This window comes from Hyposmocoma kahamanoa, unplaced genomic scaffold, assembly GCF_003589595.1.
Source record: "Hyposmocoma kahamanoa isolate Upper Pololo Valley unplaced genomic scaffold, ASM358959v1 88, whole genome shotgun sequence".
NCBI classification, from domain to species: Eukaryota; Metazoa; Arthropoda; class Insecta; order Lepidoptera; family Cosmopterigidae; genus Hyposmocoma; species Hyposmocoma kahamanoa.
In genome coordinates this window covers 19,589,509-19,612,976 of record NW_020654466.1, presented here as the reverse complement: position 1 = coordinate 19,612,976, position 23,468 = coordinate 19,589,509, and the positions used below count along the sequence as shown (strand labels likewise).

Sequence of the window (23,468 nt, the reverse complement as noted above, 5' to 3'; positions counted from 1 at the left end):
AGCAATGAAAACAATGTATATATAGGTATTAATTATTCTTCAAATTAAATTCCAAAATTCAAATTCTTCAAATTACATTATTCAAATTATAGTCATTGTTCTTCAAAAAACTCTTGAGGCTGTATTAACTTTTTTTTATCAGATGCGCTTTAAGCTTTTTGGTAAATAAATTAGTATGTGATTGGGATGAAATTTCCTTTGTGATTCCATTAAAGATTTTAATTGCCATTACAAATGATCCTGTGCTGTGCATTTTTAATTTTGAGCTAGGTAGTGCCAGTCTATCTTCATGTCTGTTTAACGGTTTAGTGTAGGTGTGCCTTGCTTTAGTGAAGAAATTATGTTTGTTTTTGTTGACGAATTTGCATATTTCGAAAATGTACAGAGATGGTAAAGTGAAAAAAAAATTCAATTTAATGAAATGTGGTCTGCAGCTTTGCAATGGGTCGATGTTTACAAGCGCAACGCATCTGTCCTATTTCTCCACAGAATCACACCATAGCTCAGCCAAGCATGAGCATAAGCATAGTAAGCAGCTGTTGCTGTTCTATGATGGTGATTCATATTATTTTGATTAAAATTTCCATTTTCTGTTTATCGTAATAGATTTTTTGTTAAAAACGAAAGTAAAACTTATACTGCTGCAATATGTTCGTTCGTCGTCGTTGAATGAAATTTCAATATAAAATCCAAACGTGGTAACTTATACTAATAGATATGAACTTGCAACGAATGCCAACTGGATTAGGTTCAAATTATATTAACAATCCAGAATTTGTTATATCTTTTTGAATTAGATACCGACCAATAATTATCAATATTTCATAGTGTTTCAAATTATAAATGTGTGAGTTTTGCCGGCAGTGGTTCTGAAGGCAGACAATGGAAGTCCATTGTTTTTCTCCTCCGTGGTCGGTACAGTTTAGTGCGTGAAGGTACAGTTGCTAAGAGGGTTTACCTATACTATAGTATAAATAGTTGTATTACCGATCTGAGAAGGCACGTCGAGGCGCAGGCTGCCCCACAGCCAGGCGGCCCTCCGCGGCGGCGGGTCGGCGCACACGGTGGCGCTGACCTTGGCCTCGCCGCCGCTCCACGCGTGCGCGGACCCCGTCTCGGCCCCCACCGGGGGCCCCAGCACGTTCAGGGTCACCGGCTCGGATTGATGAGTTCTGGAAGGTAAGCTTACAGTTTCCACTCGCTCCTGTTGCTTTGTGCCAAAAACGTAAAAGGGTCTGTACAAGACTGCATTTATAAGTCCCATTGCAGGGCACAGATCTCGTCTCAGGCGCAGATTTAGCCTACAGTCCGCCACTTCGACCCATTTCAAGGGGGTTGTGAACCGTCTTCGACGTGCAGGTATCATCACGATGTTTTCCCTTCACCGAAAAGCTATAGTAAATTTCAAATTAAATTTCGTATACAAATTCCGAGAAACTCAGTTTGAGGTCGAACCCACGACATCTAATTGAGAGGTGATAGGTCAAACCATTAGGCTACCACGGCTTCTGTACTATTAACCTAAACATATATTTATTGTCTATAGTACCAGCGTAATCGTGACCGTGATCGAATCGGAAATGAGGAGATCTGTAGAAGAACGAAAGTCACCGACATATATCAAAGGATTAGCAAGTTGAAGCAGGGCAGAAAGGTTCTCGAATGGAGATCACGAACTGGAAGGCGTTTAGTGGGACAGCTTCCTACTAGATACACGGATGACCTGATAAGGGCGGCGGGTAACGGAGGGATGCATGTCGCGTGCGACTGTTCAGGAGTGGACGTCTTCCGGCTAATATGATGATGATAGTAGTACAAGCTATATTACAGTTAAACTTTGAACGTTTTGTGAAACGTGCAATTGTGAAAGAGTTCGCCCAGGGAAGTACTGCCAGCTTCCCTATTTCTGCCGCCAAGCAATAATATGAGATTCGAAGAGCGCTGGTGAAACTACACGCAGTGCCACTCAGGTCTTTGCGTTTTAAAGATCTGAGTGCCAGTACAAGTTACACCTACGACTTGTTTGTCCCGTCACTTGATAATCATAAAAAAACGTTGGTAATGTAACTCACCGGTCCTCAAGGCCTATCTGGTTGGTGGCAACACAAGTGTACCGGCCGTGATGCGCGTATGAAACGTTTTGAAGCTGCAGCTGTGGGGTCGACGATATCGGGTAGCCGTCTTCGGGAATCACATTTATGTAAGCGCCGGGAGTCGGACTGGAATATTAAAATGATAAATAATAACTACAAAGACACTGCTTTTTAGGTTGTGAATAGATCAGTGTAAAATAAGAGTATTTTTATTTATTTATTACCGTCTTAGTTAAAAAAACACATTTTTTAAGGTTCAATATGACTCAAAATTTCAATACACTTTTTTCCCCCATTTTCGGAATGTCAATTTGAATAATTTTTTTACGAAATGTTTTTCCCATGTTTGAAAAAAAAAAAACCACTACAATAACATACCTAGTTGTGCCGCTTTTAGAACTGTTCCCACTTACAAAAGTTTGCTAAGTGTAGAACCAATTCGAACGTCATATTTTGAATTACTAATTGAAACAATATAATCCTATTTTCAGTAAAAAATTTCGAGGTTATGTAGTCTTACATACAAGTACACTTACTTATGGTACCACTGGTAAGACGGTTTTGGGTTTCCATCAGCCTTGCACTCCAAAGTGACTTGCGAGAACAGGTTTGCTTCAACCACGGTGTCGGGTCCTACCCAGGTCACTCGAGGTGGATCTGTAAAGGCCCAACGTAGTTTCATGAGAATTGGCAAATTAACAGAGACAATGCATACAATCCAAGCAATTATTTATAATGACGTGCCAGATAACCACGTCTGTTATCTGGTGGCGAACTAGTAAATTTCCTGTACTACGAATACCAGAGTAATGGAATTCACGCCGGGGTACTATGCAGAATTTCCAGATCAGAATAAATTTATAAAAGTTTAAACGGTTTGCACTATGCTGCGGTTATTGGTGACCGAGATTATCAAATTTTATGTGATTGAAATAGGAAACATACTTAATACTTGTAAGTAAGGATTTCTTAACTGACTACAAAAAAGGAGGTTCTCAATTCGACTGTTGTTTTTTTGTGTATGCTACGCGATTTGATGATTCTTTTTTGTTGGAAAGAGGGTACCTCAGTATTAATCCCATTTAAATTTGAAGAAAATAATCCAACTCTAAGAGTGGCAAACTAGGAGATGAATCCGGTTTCGCACATTTTCCGATGACCTATTTCAATAAAACTTGGCAAATACAATATATATATATATATACAAGGCAATACTTTCCACAAACTTTTGAGGTCGATTTGTTTTTATAAAAAATGTTATAATTATTTAAATATTGCATTATCTCCTTAATTATTAATTACGACATCGACATCAGGTTGGATTCCCGGTATCATATTTGTAAAAAGTTATTATAAATAATAAATGTAACCAAATACTCGTTCGTATCTATTTTCAATAGACAAACTCGGTGCATAACGGTTTGCACTGTGGTGATAGGAATAATTTCGAAATTAACTTTTCTAAATGGGTTCTGGTCTGGGTGTTCTCAAATATCCCAGAGTCAATTCCGTTATTCTGGTACCTACTCATGGTACAGGGAATTTCCTAGTTTGAGCCCAGGCAATTGGTCAGTTGTCTAGTACATTATTATTATTTAACTTACATTTTACGTCTATTTCCACTTTGACAGAATCTGAAGTTCCCAGAGAATTCCTTGCCTGACAGCCGTAGATTCCTGTAAAACAAGATAAATTATCAATTTATTAATAGCATAGCTCAAATGTTATTCAAAATCTAGAAAATTTTAAAATCGTTTCGCTCGAATATATTTTAATAACTTGCTAAACCTCTGTTTGTAATTCCGTTGAGACTCCACTGAAACTGTATTGCAATCATGATAATATTTGTTATTCTGTTAAAATCCTCAATGGAATAGTGTCAGTGGTATCGTAGTAATGGCATTCATTCAGTCATTCACTAACGATCGGTGTTGCCTTACCAAAACTACCGTGGAAATTACCTTGCATATCTTAATTTTTATCTCGTTTAATCAGACATTTAGTCGTGAACTTAATATATATATATATATATATAGGTCTCAGGGTATTAAAAAGTTCTGAGTGGCACTGCAACTGTTATGGATATACGTGCCGCTTACCACCAGGCGCACGACGAGTTCGTCCCCGGAAAATGAACGAAAATAATATGGAAATCTTTTCGGTAATGTATGTAATCCGTTATTCTATAGAATACCTAGGTATTCTACACAATGCCTAAAACATTTAGGCAATTATGAAATAAACTCTATTGTATATTTGGTATAGGTATTCACGCACAAGGCAATGTGTACAATTTATTAAATGCATGCTCAAAGCAGTGTGATAAAAAGGGGCCTACCTCTTTTTTTTATAATATATTTTATGTACGTCTAAGCGTTACAATAATTCTAGGGTCGGCGGACAAAAGCACATAAGTCATAATCCAACATCATTAATTTAAATTAATATGTCTACCGGCTAAAGCACACAAGTCAAATTCATTTGTTACTTCATAAATTCGTAACTTTATTCTAGAGGCGTCTTTTTCTTGACCATTCTGATCACATCTTCCAACAATAAAAACAACAAAAAAATATAACTATACATACATATATATATATATATATATATATATTATATATATATGTATATATTATAATGTACGTATTAATTTTTTCACGTAAAAAAAGATTAACTTTTTTTTGAAAAGGAGTCAAGATGACATTGTCATTTTTGAACACAACGGTTTATTATTAAATTATCTAGTAGGTATTCACATTAAACTACAATTACCTGAATGGTTCTTAGCAACTGGTGCCAAAATCAATTTGGGACCATTAGTGGCGATAACCTGCCCGTCTTTGGTCCACCACACGTAAGGGCTGGGGTTGCCGTCGGCTTTGCACTCCAACGTGAGGGCACTGGAGCCCTCTTCCAAGTTCGCTAACGTGCTCGAGTCTGCACCAACTATTGTCACAACTGGGACGACTGTAAATGAAGATTACAAAATAGTTTGAGAACCAATTATGTTGTGCAAATGTCTGATGGAACATAAGCGCAGATCAATCAATTTTTTTATTTATATCAAACACGCCCTTGGCCTCAATCGCACTTAAAGTAGCTGACGAACCACAGACAAATTGGAACTGAACTTTTTTATGATACCAATTGGACTTTGTGAAGCAAAAAGGAACCAATCGACAAAATTATCAAAAAATTAGTTATAAATACCAAACGGTTCCTAAAATTCAACTTATAAACAAATATCTCTGGAGTTACATGACATAATAAGTTTTAAAAATAATAGAAGAGTGAGAAACACTTACCTATTTTTGCCGCAAAGCAGTAATGTCAGCATTACTGTGTTCCGATTTTGAAGGGTAAGGGTACTGGTGAAATTACAGGCACATGGGACTTGTCAACTTATGTCTTAGGGTAATGGGCGCAGTGGTAGTGCCCCTCAAATCTTTGCGATTTAAAGCTCTGAATGGCACTGCAACTGGTATGGACAGGCGTGTAGCTTACCATCAGGAGCACGACTTGTTCGTCCCGTTACCAGCAATTATCACAAAAAACACTTTTAAACTTCAAACTGCCATATCTCGAAAGTGACTGGATGTGGATTGAATTCTTTTTGTTTAACTACGTCTAATTGTCGGGACGTGCAAGTCGTGCGCCTGTTTATAGCAGTTGCAATACCACTCAGAGATTTTATCACAAAGATCTGAAGGGCGCTGCCATTGCGCCCGTCACCTTGAGACATAAGTTGACATGTCCAATGTGCCTGTAATTTCACCAGCACCCGTGTCCTTCAAAACCTGTACGCAGTAATGTGAGCATTACTGCTTGGAGGCAGAAAATATGGTGGCAGTAGGTACTGCCGTGCTGCCGTCCACTAAGTAAAACGCGGCTTGGTGACAAATGGTCAAATATCCGATTTAAAAAGCAAAAAATAGAGCACAAATTTTTTTCTTTTAAAAACAGACAAAATTAGTTAACTTCTTCGACTTATCGACTTATACTTAACCTAACGATGCATAGCTGGGTTATGTTTTTTTATAATATCTCAAAAAATTATTTTGTCACTTGTTATTCTTTCACGAGGAGTTCTTACTGATATTAGAATACAATGGGTACTTACAAGTGACATCAAGCATCGTATAGGAATCTCGGTAATAAGGCGCAGGATACGACGGATGGTGAGCTCTGCACGCCAGTTGTCGGCCATGAGCCGATCTGGTGGCTCCTAGTTCAAGAACCGACCTAGCTGCCCACACGCGCGGTCTTTCAACTTCTGAAGAGTTCGTTTGACTCCACGCTGTGAGACGTTCTTTTTCTATAAACCAAGTGGAACATTAATAATACAATAGTACGTTGAGTATTAAGGGGGTAAAAAAGGAATTACGAACGAGACTCTATTAGACTCTAATTCGGAGTCGAAGTTTCCCTTCGCATAATCAAGTCTGCAGTCTGCGAGCATGTCATGGATAACAACCCCAAGTCCTTGCAAAAGAAGTTATATATATATATACCCAGGATGCTGCGAGAGGCCAATGAAATTAAAAAACATCGTAATTTCAACAACGAAGATGGTTTCTCCGTACCACCAGTTTGGGATCCAGTATTTTCTCTGATGAAAAATCCTAATAAGACTGCAATACTGATTAATATGTTTTAATTTATTCTGATTGCCATTATTAATTATAATTAAACATAATTTAATAAATATTCATATCGTTAAAATAAAATAATTTGTAAAACATATGTATACTACATATGTTTTACAAATTAGTAATAAGTACTACAAATCGGAATGTCCTTCGGAAAGTTTAAAAAAAAGTATTAAATTAATAACTTTTGTAACTTGAAAAGGAGGGTGGTTTGCCTTAATATTAGACATAACTGGTTGACGACTTTACCACCTCATACAACCGAGAACATGAGACTTGTAAACGCCCGAAACGTTTGTATGAAAAAACAAATAAACGCGATTTAGACCAGGAAAAAATAGTTTCATTTCCTATGTATAACAATCGCGAAAATCTAAGAACTCGGAATGGTTTATTATTTAATATGGGTCATTATTATTATTCTGTCAGATAAATGAAATCTACGTTTTAAATGTTTCTTTATGATTTAGAGAAGCAAAACCATTCTCAACAAAAGCATCACAAGTTCATTCATAATGCACCTACAATGATACAAGTCTTCTATGGCGACTTAGTTCCGAGACGTGAGAAACTGGAAACTACAGAAAACACGACAATGCAAGGCACATGATACGAGCATATAGTGTGGCAGATATGAATGAACGCGTTCAGACTTAAGCAGCAGTATTTCTAAAGAGAAAGAAAAGTTTCTTACCTAAATACCATTCAATATAAGCCGGCGGGTTCCCGTATCTCGCTTCACAAACGACTGTTGCCCTAGAGCCGGCGGGCACTGTTATGTTCTGGCCGGGCATGACGTGGGATCCATTGTAGAGAATTCGTGGAGACTGTGGTGGGACACGGACGGCGAGCGCTGCGGGAGGACTAGATAGCGCATCCTGAAAATTCATTATAATCATTTATGTCAATGTAGCAGCAGGTGCTCGGGAATCTAAAACCATATTTTAACCGACTTCAAAACAGGTGGAGGTTCTCAATTCTTTTTTTTTTTTTTGTATGTATGTTACGCGACTTTTGCTCGTTCTAACATTTTTAAAAATCATGAAGCCAATTTCAATGCGATTTATTTATATTACGATGTATTTGCCATAAACATGCAAAATGCTAGCGCTTTTTTCCCCTTAAAAGATGGGGTAAGAGACAGAGTAACCGTATTTCTTTTATATGTAATGTATACCTCGTATTCTCAAGATTCAGAGCGGGACGCCAATAAATTTATTATTGTTTTAAAAATAAAATGTTTATGAGAGTTACGAAATGTTATATATATATTAGACAACATCACATAAGTTGCTCTGACTCCAAAGTAAGTAGCTAAAGCACTTGTGTTATGGAAATCGGAAACAACGACAGTACCACAAACACTCAGACCCGGGACAATATAGAAAAGTTACTTTTCTACATTGACCCGGCCGAGGATCGAACCCGGTATCTCAGAGATGGCGACACCATGAAAACCGGTGTGCAAGCCACTCGACCATGGAGGCTGTCAAATTTGTGTTTAATTTGTGTTTATATTTAATGATTGAATATTATTTTTAAATTAAAATAAAGCACTTATCTTGTGTGGTCTGATGGGCTAGCTTTATATATTTTTAGGGATTATCAGATTTGCTTTAAAACGTGACGTTTAGATCTTAAATCTATTCCACGGCAGCCGCCGCCAACCGCGCATCTCCGCCAAAAACAATGCACGCACAGCATCCGTACAACTAAAATAACCGGGCGACAAGGCTTACATATAATTTAATGTTGTGCAGAAATAGCCCTTATCACAAGGCTGTACTCATTTACAATAAAATACCAGATGCAATAAAAGTACATATGAAACCTTTAAAGTAAACTCAACTCACTACTAATTTCAAAAAGCTGTTACTCAGTAAAAGTGTTCTTATCGGATAAAGATGTATAAATGTTCAATCTCTAATGTATAGTTTTAATATGACACAAATATAATTTGAAAATATAATTTAATCAAGTAATTTAAAAAATCCAATAACAGACTTTTGAAATTATTAGGATGGTACAAGATAGACGTGGATTTAATATAAAATTTATTTTAAAAATGTATATTACAACACTCTAACAGGGTCCATGTTTGTATAAGTTTGTATGTAGTATTCATGATGCAATAAATGAATAAATACTTGATGCTTCGCTTTCGCGTCATTATATTAAATTTATTTTCACATGTGTCCTATTTGTCAAAGCGGGACATTTTTAAGTATTCTGGGGACAGCGGGACACGAAGCTTAAAGCTATAGGTAGGCCTATTCGAAAAAGTTACATCTAAAGTAGGTATAATTCACGCCATGGTCGCGTAATCATTTCACAAAACAAAACTGAGGCTGAGAACTATTAAATAAATTAACAATAGAGCAATGAACTTGACCTGCTAATCGAACGTCGTAAGCTTGAACAGACATTGTCTTCGACCCTTCATCTTTTTAGATTTTAAATAATGTAAAACAGCTGTGAAATCGCTATTGTTATTTCTAACATTTGGATGTGTTCCTAATTTCCAGATTATTTTTTTTTATTCAAAAAGTAAGTGCGCATTTGACCTCCATCTCACCTGATGGAAAGTGACGATAAGGTCGACTATGTAGCATGCACACCTAAATAATGCATATTCACTCTCGCCCTGAAAAAGGTCAAGTTATAGCGTTCGGGGAATAAGTCCGCAGGCAGGGAATTCCACTCCCTAATCGCTCGCCATATAAATATTTAAATCGCCATAAAATATAATAATATCGCCGTAAAAAAATCCTGGGAATATCCACAAAATAGGTGTGGAACCTCAACCCACGTCTAGTTACGAAATTCGAAATTCGAAGTCAAAAAGTAGAAGACGTGGGGAATCGCATCACGGAACTAAAGTGGAGCTGGACATGGCACCGGATACGGAGACAAAATGATAGATGGAGTGGGGCGATAAGTGAGTGACGTCCAGCTCCAGCGGCAAGACGGGCAGACGACAGTGCAAGCGTCGCGGAGCGAACCTGAATGCGACTAGCGCAGGACCGTGGGGAGTGGCACAAAAACTTGAAGGCCTATACCCAGCAGTGGGTGAAGTCAGGCTGTATATGATGATAATGATGATTTCTAAACAAGTATTCACCAACTTCTAGTTCCTACCATCGATTAACAAAGGTTATTCTGTACTTACTTTGTTGGGTCATTAATTATCAAAAACATATAATTCTTTAACTCTTTTATCTAAATTCTAAATCTTTTTTTATTTGAAAATTAAAATTATAGATAAGATTTACGAGTAAAAGAATTCTCTTTGGTTGAAAGTACCAATTATATTGTTTGGAAATACCTTGAGGCGATGGTCCTTAGACTGAACGGAGGTATCTTTCGTACCTACACCTGCCTACATGGCACTATCATATACCAAATACACAAGTGTAAAATTGAAGATTTACCTAGATTTCTAATCTCTATTAGGTACTGAAGCAATAAAAAGGACATTGCCCCTAAATTTAGTCAGAAGAATCTTACTAACCAGAGTATATTTTACATAAGCTTCAAGTAGTAAATATAGAGCAGATAATACCTCCCTCCGAAATCCTGGATTTTTTCTTTGTTTTTGTTATATTTATATTTATATTTTTGATTATCCAGTCCTTAGGTTTACGCGATTGGTACACATTGGAAATGAAACTATTTCCTGGAATAACTAAATAGCGTATATTTGATTTTTTGAACAAAAAAAAATTAAAAATTAATTAAATTTCCTTTTTTTATTATTTATTTTCAAATGCGTATTTTTTTATACGACACATAGTAAATATATATAAACATTGTAATCTGTATTGAATTAAATTATTAAATCATTAACACTATGTCACGTCATGTTATTTTTATGCTTCTGTGATATCCTGTAATAGGCATTTTATAATGGTCATTGTCAAGTTTGAAATGTATACTGTTGGATGTCTTTGAAAAAATACACGCATGATTAAAAATTAAAGGTAAACAACAAGACAGCTTTATTTTTACAAAAAAACGTCTTCTAATACTCTAACAAAGTAATTGCTAGTTACTTTCATAATTCCGGGATTACAGAGGGCGCTATTATCAACTTTATGTATATTACTTTTTTTTTTATAATATCAAGTGACGGGACGAACAAGTCGTGCGCCTGATGGTAAGCTTCACGCCTGTCCATAACAGTTACAGTGCCACTCAGAGCTTTAAATCGCAAAGATTTGAGGGGCACTGCCATTGCGCCCGTCACCCTCTGACATAAGTTGACAAGACCCACGTGCCTGTAATTTCACCAGCACTCTTACCCTTCAAAACCGGAACACAGTAATGCGGACATTACTGCTTGGCGGCAGAAACAGGTAAGGTGGCAGTACTACCCTGGACGAACTCTTTCAGAAGGAGATCTACTGCTAAGAATTATTTATTTTTTATTACGTCATGGTGATGACAAAAATCTCAGTTTAGTTAACATCGAAATGTTTACCTGTACATCATAGTTGCTGGCGGTGACCTGGCATTGCCACTGGCCGTCATCCAGCTGCAGCGTGGCAGCTCTCACCCAAAGAGAACAATCACCGCCCATCGGACTGTCTTCGTTCGCCCACTCGTACTTCCCTCGGTAGATGCCCACGGGCTGTAATTGAAATATTGTTATGGTTTAAAATGCCAACGCAGTATAACAATTATAATTATGGTTGCGCAGAGACCATTGATTTTTATACGCTTTAGTATTTAATTTTAATATAGTATAAATTTTCTTTATTGTATGATACATGTACACGGTAACTATAAACAAAATATGCACAATTCCAATTGCGGCAGATGGAATATTATAAACTAGTTTCCAGTTGGTTTTCCTTCTTTGTAAAAAAGTATTTATATACCTAGACATAATTAGTAGTAGTTAGATATAATTATGCGTAGTATCTAGCAGTTTGTATCGAATAAATACCACGTATTTACATTCCACTGTGTGTTCTAGCCAATGCTCGGCAGTATTTGAGTTAATTGTAATTGTAATGCGTATTTGAAATAGAAATACATGATTTGTATGTCAAACACAACCTAAAAATGTATTTAGTAATTGGTATTTTAAATAAATGAGGTCGAAATACCGTATTACGTACTTTTTGATATTCACGTATTTTGTAATAATAATAATACCAAACGACGCCTGTCCGCAACAATTGCAGTGCTACTCAGAGCTTTCAATCGCACAGATCTGTGGGGCACTGCCACTGCGCCCGTCACCCTCTGACATAAGTTGACAAGACCCATGTGCCTGTAATTTCACCAGCACCCTTATCCTTCAAAACCGGAACACATTAATGCTGACATTACTGCTTGGCGGCAGAAAAAAAGCATTTTGTAAGAAAATTGTCTTAAAACAAACCGAGTATAATAATATCTACCATTTGGTTCAAATGAGTCGGTAACCACACCGAAAAACTGACTCACAAATTCGGTGTCAAACGATTTGCGTTGATAGCACTGGTTGAGAAGGTCCCTATTTTGCTTCCCGGTAGAACCAATTTGGGAAATTAATTTTTCTAAATTAGTTCTGGTCTTGGTGTTCTGTGTAGGGCTTTACCATGAACTTTCTGGTATCGTAGTTCAGGGAATTCCACATTACAAATTAAATTATAACGTAATGAAGAGTTTACACAACAACATACACAAAGTAGTAAGTACATCTAACAGTAGTAGAGCTTCTTGTGAAAGAGTTCGTCCAGGGAATTACGGCCATCATACCTAATTTCTGCCGCCAAATGTTTATTGCTTGCTTATATATTTCGCCTTTCTATTGAATCGAGTCGCTTAAAAATCGCGTTGAAATGAATCTATACAAAACTTGTCATCGTATACACTTAAATTGATTTTCAAAACAATAGAATCGTAATGTACATCCCTAGTAGTAAATGAGAGTCCACACGATTGCAAGCTGGGTATTGTGTGAAGTTGTCACTTTTTCGTCTAAAAAAGATTTTTTACGTCGAAGTTTCTAATAAATATGAAATTATACCAAATTCCGTATTATTTACGCGTACTTATAATGTTTCCGTCCACGATTTTGTGCAGAAGTGGGTAAAAACCCGAACGGGATGATTGGGTTTTAACCCACTGCCCACCTCTGTGATGGGCGTAGTAGCAATGCCGCAAAGATCTTTGCTAAGTCAAATAATCATTAGTTCCATAGGTAAAATTTTTACAATTAAAAACGTCATTTTTAAGCTATTACTCGTTCACTACGCTGACCTCCCTAAGTTCATTTCAAATGTGCACCCTTCAACTTCGCCGTTGGATTGCCGATCAAGTTTTTGTACATCGTTTGATTTCGGGGCAAATTGACTGCCCAGAACATATATCACAACTCCAGTTTTCGATTCCACGTCGCAACGCCAGACCAAGTAACTATGTCTTTTTAAAATCAAAAAGTTCAGAACTAACGTTGGCTACAATGCTATTTTGAACCGAGTTTGCCGAGAGTACAATAATTCTCTTAAAACATGTAAACATAGATTAACTGACTTAGATTTGTTTTCGTTGTCATTAAATAAATATAAAACTTTATTGTATAAATGGTCAGACTAAAAGTACCATAACTTTACAGTTTAATTTAGCATGTTTACTTATTGGTTTTGTTTTATCCATCAATTTGTCTTAATGTAACATACAAAAAATGCTTTTGACACGAGCTTCTGATATGTGCATGCTGTATTTGCCTATTATTGGGTTTACACTCGAGTATTTTATGTAATGTTATTGTTTGTTCATGTACAATATTGTATTTCTGTTGGCAAATCTAATAAAAAAAAAAGAACGATCAAGAAGCTTTAAGGATTGCTCTTTGTAATTGTAAGCTTTTAATGATACTGTCGGTTACCACCAGACCCACGGCATGATCGTCCCGTCATTTGGTATTATGAATAATCTAAGCACAAAGTCCTAAAATCCGACCTCAAAAGCCATTCATCCCCAAGTTTGCGACAATTTTTTGCGAAAATTAAAATGATGGTTTCATTACTGAGGTACCCTCTTTCCAACAAAAAAAAGAATAATCAAAATCCACTAGGTTCCATCAGGTTCACAAATGCCGTTGTCGCGTATCGTACATATCTACAAAAAAAAACACATCAAATTGAGAACCTCCTCCTTTTTTAAAGTCGGTTAAAAATGTATTTATACGTAGTTACTAAGTACGCGCAATTAAAAGCAAATAAAAACTAATACGGACTAGACCATTCCCTATGAAAGAAGTTAACCGTAGGAGTACCAAAGGCAAATTCCTTAACGGTATGGAAATGACCTATTGCTTTATTGTTGTTGTTTAGTATATCATTCCGTTCGACACTGTCGATTAATGGTACCTTCAAACGCTTTTTAATACGTACCCAATAGAAATGTTCTCTAGTGATGCATTGGTTCAACCTTTGCAATGAATATTAAACAAAAAATCAATGTATGGTACAATCAATCATTGACTTCAAAATTTCAACCATAACGTTCGATCGTGACCGTTGATTAGCAATTTTATAAAACGTTCATATTAAAATGGACCCTAAAATTAAAAGGTACCCAACAGCGACTCAATCAAATCAAGGGTAATTATTCTTAAAATATTCGCAAAGCTTTATTTTTTAATAATATCGATGCCCATATGAAAACTTCAAACAAAAAGACCGCCAGATTGAATGGGGACTGCCAATCAAGCGTGATATCAAAAGAATGAATAGTAGAATTTGAAAAGAACAGGAAGTCGGTTACCCAGTTCACTTCATATTAATATAGGGACATGAATCAGGGCGTTTTGTCCCATCGATAGACCCCTTATAATGGCAAAGAGCGTTCAGCCCTAAAACTTCGGTTGACAGGAATTAGTGCCACTTTGATCGCGGTACGGTTGAGAATTTTGACAGGCTTAAGACCCCTAGCACGATTGAAGGACATGCAGTTCTATTTAAACATAAATTTAGTATTCATGTCTGCGATTTATTTTGATTAAATAATTTCGTAATTAAACTCCACAAACAAAGACAACATCAAACACGTTCCACGATCCCAAAGTAATTAACTAAAGCAGTGTTATGGAAATCGGAAACATTACCACGAACACTCAGATCCGAGACAATATGGAAAAGTTACTTTTGCTACATTGAATCGACCGGGGTTGCAACCCGGAACCTCAGAGATGGCGACACCGTGAAAACTGGTGTGCAAGTTATTCGAAAAGGTGGTTGTTTAATTAGTTTCTATACAGAACGTATTACTTATTTATTGAGACATCGATGGCCCAATGATTTACATTATGGGCGTTGGATAAGGAGGTCTTGGGTTTGATTCCCGTCTGTCTGGCTGTTGATCCAGGGAAGTACTGCCACCTTACCTGTTTCTGCCGCCAATTGTGTTGGTGAAATTACAGGCATATGGGATTTTTCAACTTATGTCTCAGGTGAAGGGCGCAGAGATGGTGCACCTCAGATCTTTGCGATTTAAAGGTCCGAGTGGCAGTGCAACTGTTATGGACATGCGTGTCGCTTACCATCAGGCGCATGACTTGTTCGTCCCATCACTTAGTATCATAAAAAAAAATTTAAAAATGTAGGTAGCGTTCCGGAGTAAACTTACTCTAGTACTCATAGTACAGGCAATTCCCTTATTTGAGACCAGGCGATTGATGTGGTTTTATGGCACATAACACTCCAACACAGTTTATTCAGCACTTGCTGGTGTGCTAGTGAAGATCTGATGCGGTCACAAATAACAGAATCAAGATGGCAACATATTATTCAAATAGTCCCGAAACAAAGACGTTACCACCAACCAACACGTTAGGAATAAGTATAACAACTGTACACACTTTGCACTCAGGTAGGTCGCCGCAGAGACAAGGGGTGTAAATGGGGGTTCAGGGAAGTCGAACCCAATGTAACTGCGGTGCCCCAACGCAATCAAGGTGGCAACATACTATTCAAAGTCAATATAAATAAAAGAAGCATTGACACGACACGAAGAAGACTGTCCACAGCGCCCAAGGTAACGCAAATACGGTAATAAGCTGCAAGATACCTACTAAGTGTTTCAACGCAGTACTCGTATTTCGAATTGAAACTATTCCAAGACATTTAAAAACGTGGATAAACGCGATGAAACAATTTAATAGCTATTTGTACACCTACCCATTATCCGTTTTGGCCAAGTTGTACTGGCCGTGGTCACGTGCTGACTTTATCCTCGTTTTGTAATGTTAGTATAACCATAAAATAATAGGACAAGTAATGTAACTTTATACAAACGTAGCAGCGCGGCTTGTATGTGTGCGCGCCCGCGCGCAGTGTACGGACGCACATATTCGCATAATCTCGGTGTGCACTCGAGTTGCATAGCGCGGGTCGTCACACGCACCATTTACAATAGAACAGAAACGTTCTCCCGGTGTTTAAAAAATGACATCATATGTATGATGTGTCAACATATGTTTATTGTCGTCTTTATGGTTATTCGAAAAAGAGTGTCTGAAATTCAGAATGGTTCAGTATGTTATTTCCATTTTATAAAATCGTACTCCCATGACCGAGTTATCAATCCGCGATCCTGGTATAAAATTATCTTTTTTTTTATAGTATTAAATGACGAGACGTCGTGCGCCTGATGATAAGTTACACGCCTGTCCATAACAGTTGCAGTGCCACTCAGTACTTTCACCGCAACGATCTGAGGGGCACTGCCACTGCGCCCGTCACCCTGAGACACAAGTTGACAAGTCAAATGTGCCTGTAATTTCACCCTTTCCCTTCAAAGCCGGAACACAGTAATGCTAACATTACTGTTTGGCGGCAGAAATAGATAAGGTAGCAGTACTTCCCTGGACGAATTCTTTCACAAGGAGCTCTATTACCACTTAATATGTAAGTACATTTGGCAAATGTTATTTCAATTTAGATACAAACACGAGAAACCAGTGATAAATACTTTAATTTTTTCTAATTATGTTTTGCAACCTGTAGGTACAACTAAAATAATCAAGTGACAACCCTACGCTCCGAGCACTTTGTAGTAATCGATGCGCCGAACTGGCAAGAGTTTTTGCACTATATGTTTTATTATACTATGGTATAATTCAACTTCAAAATACTAAAAAGATAAAATGATAGACGCTTAAGAGTGGTTACACAGGGCAACTTTTAACAGCGATGCAAACACGATGCAGTCGCTAATCGTCTATCTTTACACAAGCAATTTTATAGATTTTAAACGCGCGACTGCATTGATACAAACGCGCGACTGCATCGCTACACTTGGGATTTATAGGTGATTGTAACGATGTAATCGCGCGTTTGCATTGATGCCATCGCCTATCTATAAATCGCGGTGTAGCGATGCTATCGTCACACGTTTCACGAACGCGCGTTTGCGTCGCTGCTAACAGTCACCGTGTACTGCCGTGTAACCACTCCAAGAACTATAAGTGATTTAGCGCATTACAAAATGATTTAACAAGACTCACAGGTCAACAGTTAAGTGTGCGAGTGGATTTTAAATCCACTCAAGGTATGTACCTCGTTAATGAAGACGTATGACGATGTTTAAGTTAACTCGTCATGTGTGAAGAAGTTTCACTGGTTGAAGTATTTCGCAGTTTCACCTCAAGTTCAGACGGCGTGACTTTGTTTTCGTACAAACACTCCAGACAGTAGATTTAACTATTACTCTGTGATTAATAGTAATCGGAAACAATAGGTGCGCGTACGCAATATCCGTCTGTGTACGACCGCGCCTGCGTTTATAGACCGTGGTAGTGAACATCTGCCGTAGTTAAATGTTTGGATTAGGCTACGTTGGCCTTTGAAGAGGCGATTGACAGTTTAATCGCTACCGATATAAAATTTAGATTTCCGCTTTTGTAGTTTACTTTTATGTCTTGAATTGTCCCTAATTGTGCGTATATGATCAAAGTGACTAGAATCGTTCTTTGTTGACTGTGATTGGATTTTCCCTGCAAAGACATGAGGAGTGTTATTGAAGTTGCTATCTTTAGAGAATTTAATATATAATAATAATAACGTTTACGCTCACCCTGTATCGCGGGTGCCATGGACACAGGCATAGACAACCACAAATTACACCCAAACTCACGGGAGAAATAGGTAGGCCATAACTTATTTCTCCCGGGCTGGAATCGAACTCAGGATCTCTGCGTGGCCGTCCAGCATGGTAACCGTTCGACCACGGAGGCAGCATATATAATATTGGTATTTTAACAAGTCGTGCGACTGGTGGTACGCGACACGCTTGCCCATAGAATTTGAAGAAGCAGTGTCATTCAGAGCTTTAAACTTCAAAGATCTGAGGGGCACTGCTACTCCAACCGGCACCCTGAGACATAAAGTTGACATGTCCCATGTATCTCTAATTCCACCAGCACCCTTTCCCTTCAACGCCGGAATGCAGTAATGCTCGCATTACTGCTTGCTGCCACGGACAAACTTTTTCGCAAGGAGTTCTACTGCCGCTGAAAAAAATCAGACGCAAACATTTGTTTATAATACCAAGTGCCGTCACTTAGTATTATAATTAACAAGTCGTGCGCCTGGTGGTAAGCGACACGCCTATCCATAACAGTTGCAGTGCCACTTAAAGCTTTTAATCGCAAAGATCTTAGGGGCACTGTCGCTGTACTTGTCCTATTGATACACAAGTTGACAAGTCCCATGTGCCTGTAATTTCACCCTTTTCCTTCAGAACCGGAACGCAGTAATGCTAACATTACTGATTGCTGTAATATGAACTACTGTGTGTAATTCTACTGCCACTAAAAGACGTTATAAATTGGCAAAAAACTCAGGCACAAACATACTGATACAGTGTGCTCCTTGAAGTAAATACACTTCATTAACTTTCTCGCAATATTTATAAGCAATTTCAAAAGCGTTTAAACTAAATGACCATGTATTTACTCACGCTAACGAAAAACAAAAACAAACATTCATTACAGGGTTTGCACCACGTTTGCTCTCACACTGTTACGGTGATAAACATTTTAACCATTGCGCGTTCAGTACCAGAAGAATACAAAACATACTTGTTAATGGCAATCAATGAATCATTATGATACGAGTCATTTATAATATGATATTACGATATCAAACTTGTAACACGACTCTGTCAACATCCATCATTATAGTACATACACCACACATGTTATAAAAACCAACGCCATTCATTCGCTCGCGGCTTATTTTTCTTTTGCCTTTCGTGCTTTATGCTGCTATTTTTTTTATAAAAACAAAAGTAATGCCCGTGCTTGTAATTCAGTTTTCGGGTTTTTGCGTGCAATGGTTTCTCTAGTACTAACGCTATTTGATTTTTTCTCTTTTTTATACTATTAGCAAGCCCACTATCGATTAAAAGCACAGAGCAAGCTTTACAAACAATAATTTAAGTACGTACATATTCTAGTCGTGTTACTAAGGCCACATCTACAAAATGACAACTTTTCGAAGAAGTTTAAAGAGTCTGCCAACGTAATTAGTCCATAACTTTTTTAGGATTAAGAGTCCATACTAGCTCAACTCTATTGCGTGGGTTTCTTATATAGTTTTAGTTTTATTGTTAAAAAAAAAATCTTTAGGTGCCAATAATTTCGAAAGTTACCAAAATACAAATACGTAGTTATACGGTAGGTAAGGGGCAGCTTACCTACCGTATTCAAATTTCTTCATTGAAAATTGAACCTTGCGTTGTTTACACAGTGTTTTGTAATATCTATTAAACATTATCTATTAAAAATATCTTTTAGCGCACATTAGTGTCTGGCATTGCGTACAATCCATCTCATATTTTTGTTGAGCGTCAGTTGTTTTTATGCCTGCGGCCCATAAAGGTTAACACGAGCATCTCATAGTGCCATAACGTCTTCAACGTAACATAATAATCATGCACTATACGAGTCGAGACGCAAATTATCACTTTCAACACATTATTAATGCCTTTCGACATATAATACCTGTGTTTAAATATGTAATCCTGAGTTTCTCACACGCTCGACAAGGCTACAGGATTTTATGCAATACATAAGAGAAACACTATCTTTTAGGCAGCGAGCTCATCCGGATGGAATTAGACTTATGCATCATAGTGATTTCCCTAAGGATACCGAATATTGTACGGAAACAGAACGTAGCGGAGTTACCTATGTAGAGTCATGGCTTATTGTCTACTCCAACTCAAAATATGAATATCTATTGAGTTATTGGTCCTTATTGCAATGGTAGATTAGCTGAAATTTGTTCATATTGCATGGTGTTAATTTTATTAAATAACATGATATTCATCTCTTAACAAACATAAAAAAAAATCGCCTTACCATGGCTACATTTCATTCATATTGTTAAAGCGGTGGTAGCCCGATTGTATCTCAAATAAGTGGTCTACGGTTCGAATCTCTATGGCGGTGAAAATCAGGTTTTTTAATTAATTTTTTTTAACACCGATGGATTTTTTGGGCAATTTTATAATTTGAAAATGAAATTGATTAAAAAAATTCATTGGTGTGAACATAATTAACTTAAAAAACCAGATTTTTAATAATTAACAAAAATGTGTTTGGTCCCTAGACACTATTAGTGTGTGTCATTTGTTAGGTACACACTACAGAAAGTAAACTACTTCCTTCCTTCCTTTGCTGGGTACAGGTAAGGTTCCCTTTCCTTTAAAAATTCACTCTCAAAAGAAGTAAAAGTATCTACTGTCCCAGCTATTCGACTGAGGGTGTATATGGGGTGAGTAATTATGACCTATGACGTGGAATAGACCTGTGTCGAGCAGTGTAAACTGGGTTAACGATGACGAAAGCACTTGAAGAGTGCTTATGTAACAAACAACCAAGTTATATGACCATGGTAACTTTTGCATAAACAATTTATTCAACATCTGTCAATTTTGTCGTTTGCTGGTTTGAATTAATACCGATATAGCGTGTGAAAATTCTAACCGTAATTTGGTATGATGAATTGGTATCGGGACGTACCGCGAATGGCAGGTTTATGTTTTGAAAATACGCGATCCGTCTGTGATGGATTTATAAACATTCCTGACATCAAATCAAGGTCATTGGAAATATGTTTAGGGCCTTTCGGAAATTGTAGGGTCAGGGTTATTTATTATACAGACGTCATAAAGTGCGTTTCGATCATACTCAAATTCAAATTCAGCTTTATTTCACAGGCGAGTAAGTTACATTTGAAATCGTCACATTGTTTTAACTCCTGAAACCTGAAATAAACCTGAGATAATTTCAGTACAGAGTACCAAAAAACCGACCTCAAAGTGGAATTACATATAATTACCAAGTTTTATTGAAATCGGTTACCGGAAAGAGCGCAAACCCGGAAAATCGGTTCTCACTACTCAAAGTATATTGAGAGAGAAAAACGCCTTGAATTAGAGAATAGCAAAATCAACCATTAAAATAATTGCTCCTTATAATAAAATTTAGGCGCTATTTATAAAAATGAATCTTCATACGTGAACAGCCACCTTTAGAGGTGGATAATTTTCTTCAAAATTAAATGGGACCACTATGGAGGTACCCTCTTTCTAACAAAAAAAAAAGAATCATGAAAATAACGGAGTTGTCACGTAACATACATACAAACAAAAACATACATCTGCAAAAGAACAACTTTTTTGAAGAGGTTTGAAGATTCCTTGCCTTTTTTATGTTTGAATAAGAGAGATATATATATATAGGTACATAAATTGTTTTATGTAGTACGTATTATTTTTATGACTGTCATAATATGATAAAAACACTTTACATATATGATCGAATTTGGCTTAATTATATTTGTATAATATATATAATTGCTAATTTTTTTAAACCATTGATCATCGTTATTCCATTGAGACTCCACTGTGATTATATTGCAATTATGATATGGTCAGTCACCTAAAATCTAGTTGCAATGGCAGCTGAGTGTCAGTAGAGGGTCATTCCAGCACGATGGCATTCATTCATTCAATCACTAGCGATCGATCGATCGACAAAAAACTACCATGGAAATTAGTAGTAATTAATAATAATAAGTGTAGACTTATCTTAATTTTTATCTCGTTTCTTTCAAATTAAACATACACAATATTAGTAGACTACATTATTGACATGCCATAAACATCGACTCGCCATTGGAGTGGAGAACACCAAAAAATTTAAATTAGCAGACTTAGGGCCCTGTTCATGTACTGTCTGTTACGTCGTTATTTTGAAACGTATTGGAATGCTATCGCCTTAAATATACAGCGCGAAACGTGAATATAGCACCTTTCATTAATTCATAGATGGGAACCGTTACCCTTGAGCTGGTTTTCCGCACAATGTATAATAGATGATACCTCCGTAGTGTTGATACAGCCAGCCCGATTGGGCTCACTCGCGATGACTAATGGAGGATGGCGCAGATAGTGCGTGGGAGCATACAACAATGTCTCATTAAAGCAAGGTTTATAATATTCAAATTATCGGCCTCAACGCAATATTCTATAAGCGCTTAAAATTAGCGGTTACAAATCAATGTCTACGGAAGAAATATTCATTAAATTTATACACTTAGTATATTAAAGTCGCATGTAATCATATGTCAAAAATACTTTTAGCACATGAAGCAAGTTATGTGTGTACACATCAAAAGTGTCTAGGGATCAAGCACATTTTCACGCCAATGACTGAACATTTTTAAATTATTTTTTTGGCACCAATGCTTTTTATTTGGTCAATGTTATATTTTGAATTTGATAATTAAATTAACCAAAAACAAGGGTGCAAATTTTTGTTTGATATACGCATACTAAAATATTCATTCTTCGACTCGATTTATATTGCGGCAGAACGGAATGGAAGCGAATTTTTGTAAAGATATTATAAAATTAATAAGGTTCATAATGCTATGTACAATATCGTTACAAAAATTCGCTCCCATTTCGTTCCGCCGCAATATAAATCGGGCCTTAATACATGCTTATAAAAAAGATATATCAAGCACAATATTATTGGCAAAGCCATAACTGAGTCTGTCAGAACTGTAGTACGACGACTTAGGAATAGTTCATCTACTATAGGTAACTGCTGTTGACGTGGTCTATTTTGAGAAGGTCGTAATTTAGAAATCGCTAGAAGCAACCATTTCATTTAGAACAAAGTAGACTATTTAAAAAAATTTACTCTGTTGGACAAATAAAACAGCCTGTTTGGTTAGTTTACAATCCTAAGTTATGAGGCGTAATCTGCTTGGTTTACCGGCCAATTCAAAACATGTCTCATAACGAACATTCTGTCGATGCTTCAATCGCGGCATTATGCCTTCACGTAGGCATAACAATGGTGGGATCGGCTTTATATTGGATGCTTCGTGAATTCCGGACACAATCCGTTGAATGGCCAACGATAATCGCCAGCATCGTTGCCGAGGACGTGGGCGCCAATTCTTGTACACAGCTTTAAATTTAGAACCATATAATCGTTGTGGAGGCTGTAAATGTCGCAGCAAACGGAATTGCCGCGTGAGAGCTAAACCGCTAAACGTGATCCCGCGCGTTAAGGCCAAGGTTCGAGTGCTCTTTAAAGCCATACCCGTTTTACATTCACCGGGACCAAGTTGCGGCAAGACACGCCTGTTTGTTTTACGCCAATCATTTATCTTGAGCTTCACCGTGAATTATGTTCATGGTGATGAGC

General features: G+C 37.1%; 1 protein-coding gene across 2 annotated transcripts in view; it reads right to left on the bottom strand.

Annotated features, from left to right (window-relative positions):
* Positions 1–23,468, bottom strand: part of LOC113235818 (irregular chiasm C-roughest protein) — a 104,706-nt gene that overhangs the window by 11,712 nt on the left and 69,526 nt on the right. For both annotated transcript variants that reach the window (XM_026471726.1, XM_026471727.1), the window contains exons 3-10: positions 11,223–11,372; positions 7,437–7,620; positions 6,214–6,408; positions 4,866–5,060; positions 3,698–3,769; positions 2,630–2,750; positions 2,073–2,219; positions 988–1,172 (exon numbers count right to left, since the gene is read on the bottom strand). In XM_026471726.1, the coding sequence (XP_026327511.1) occupies positions 988–1,172; positions 2,073–2,219; positions 2,630–2,750; positions 3,698–3,769; positions 4,866–5,060; positions 6,214–6,408; positions 7,437–7,620; positions 11,223–11,372 (1,249 nt within the window). The remainder of the gene's footprint in view (positions 1–987; positions 1,173–2,072; positions 2,220–2,629; positions 2,751–3,697; positions 3,770–4,865; positions 5,061–6,213; positions 6,409–7,436; positions 7,621–11,222; positions 11,373–23,468) is intronic.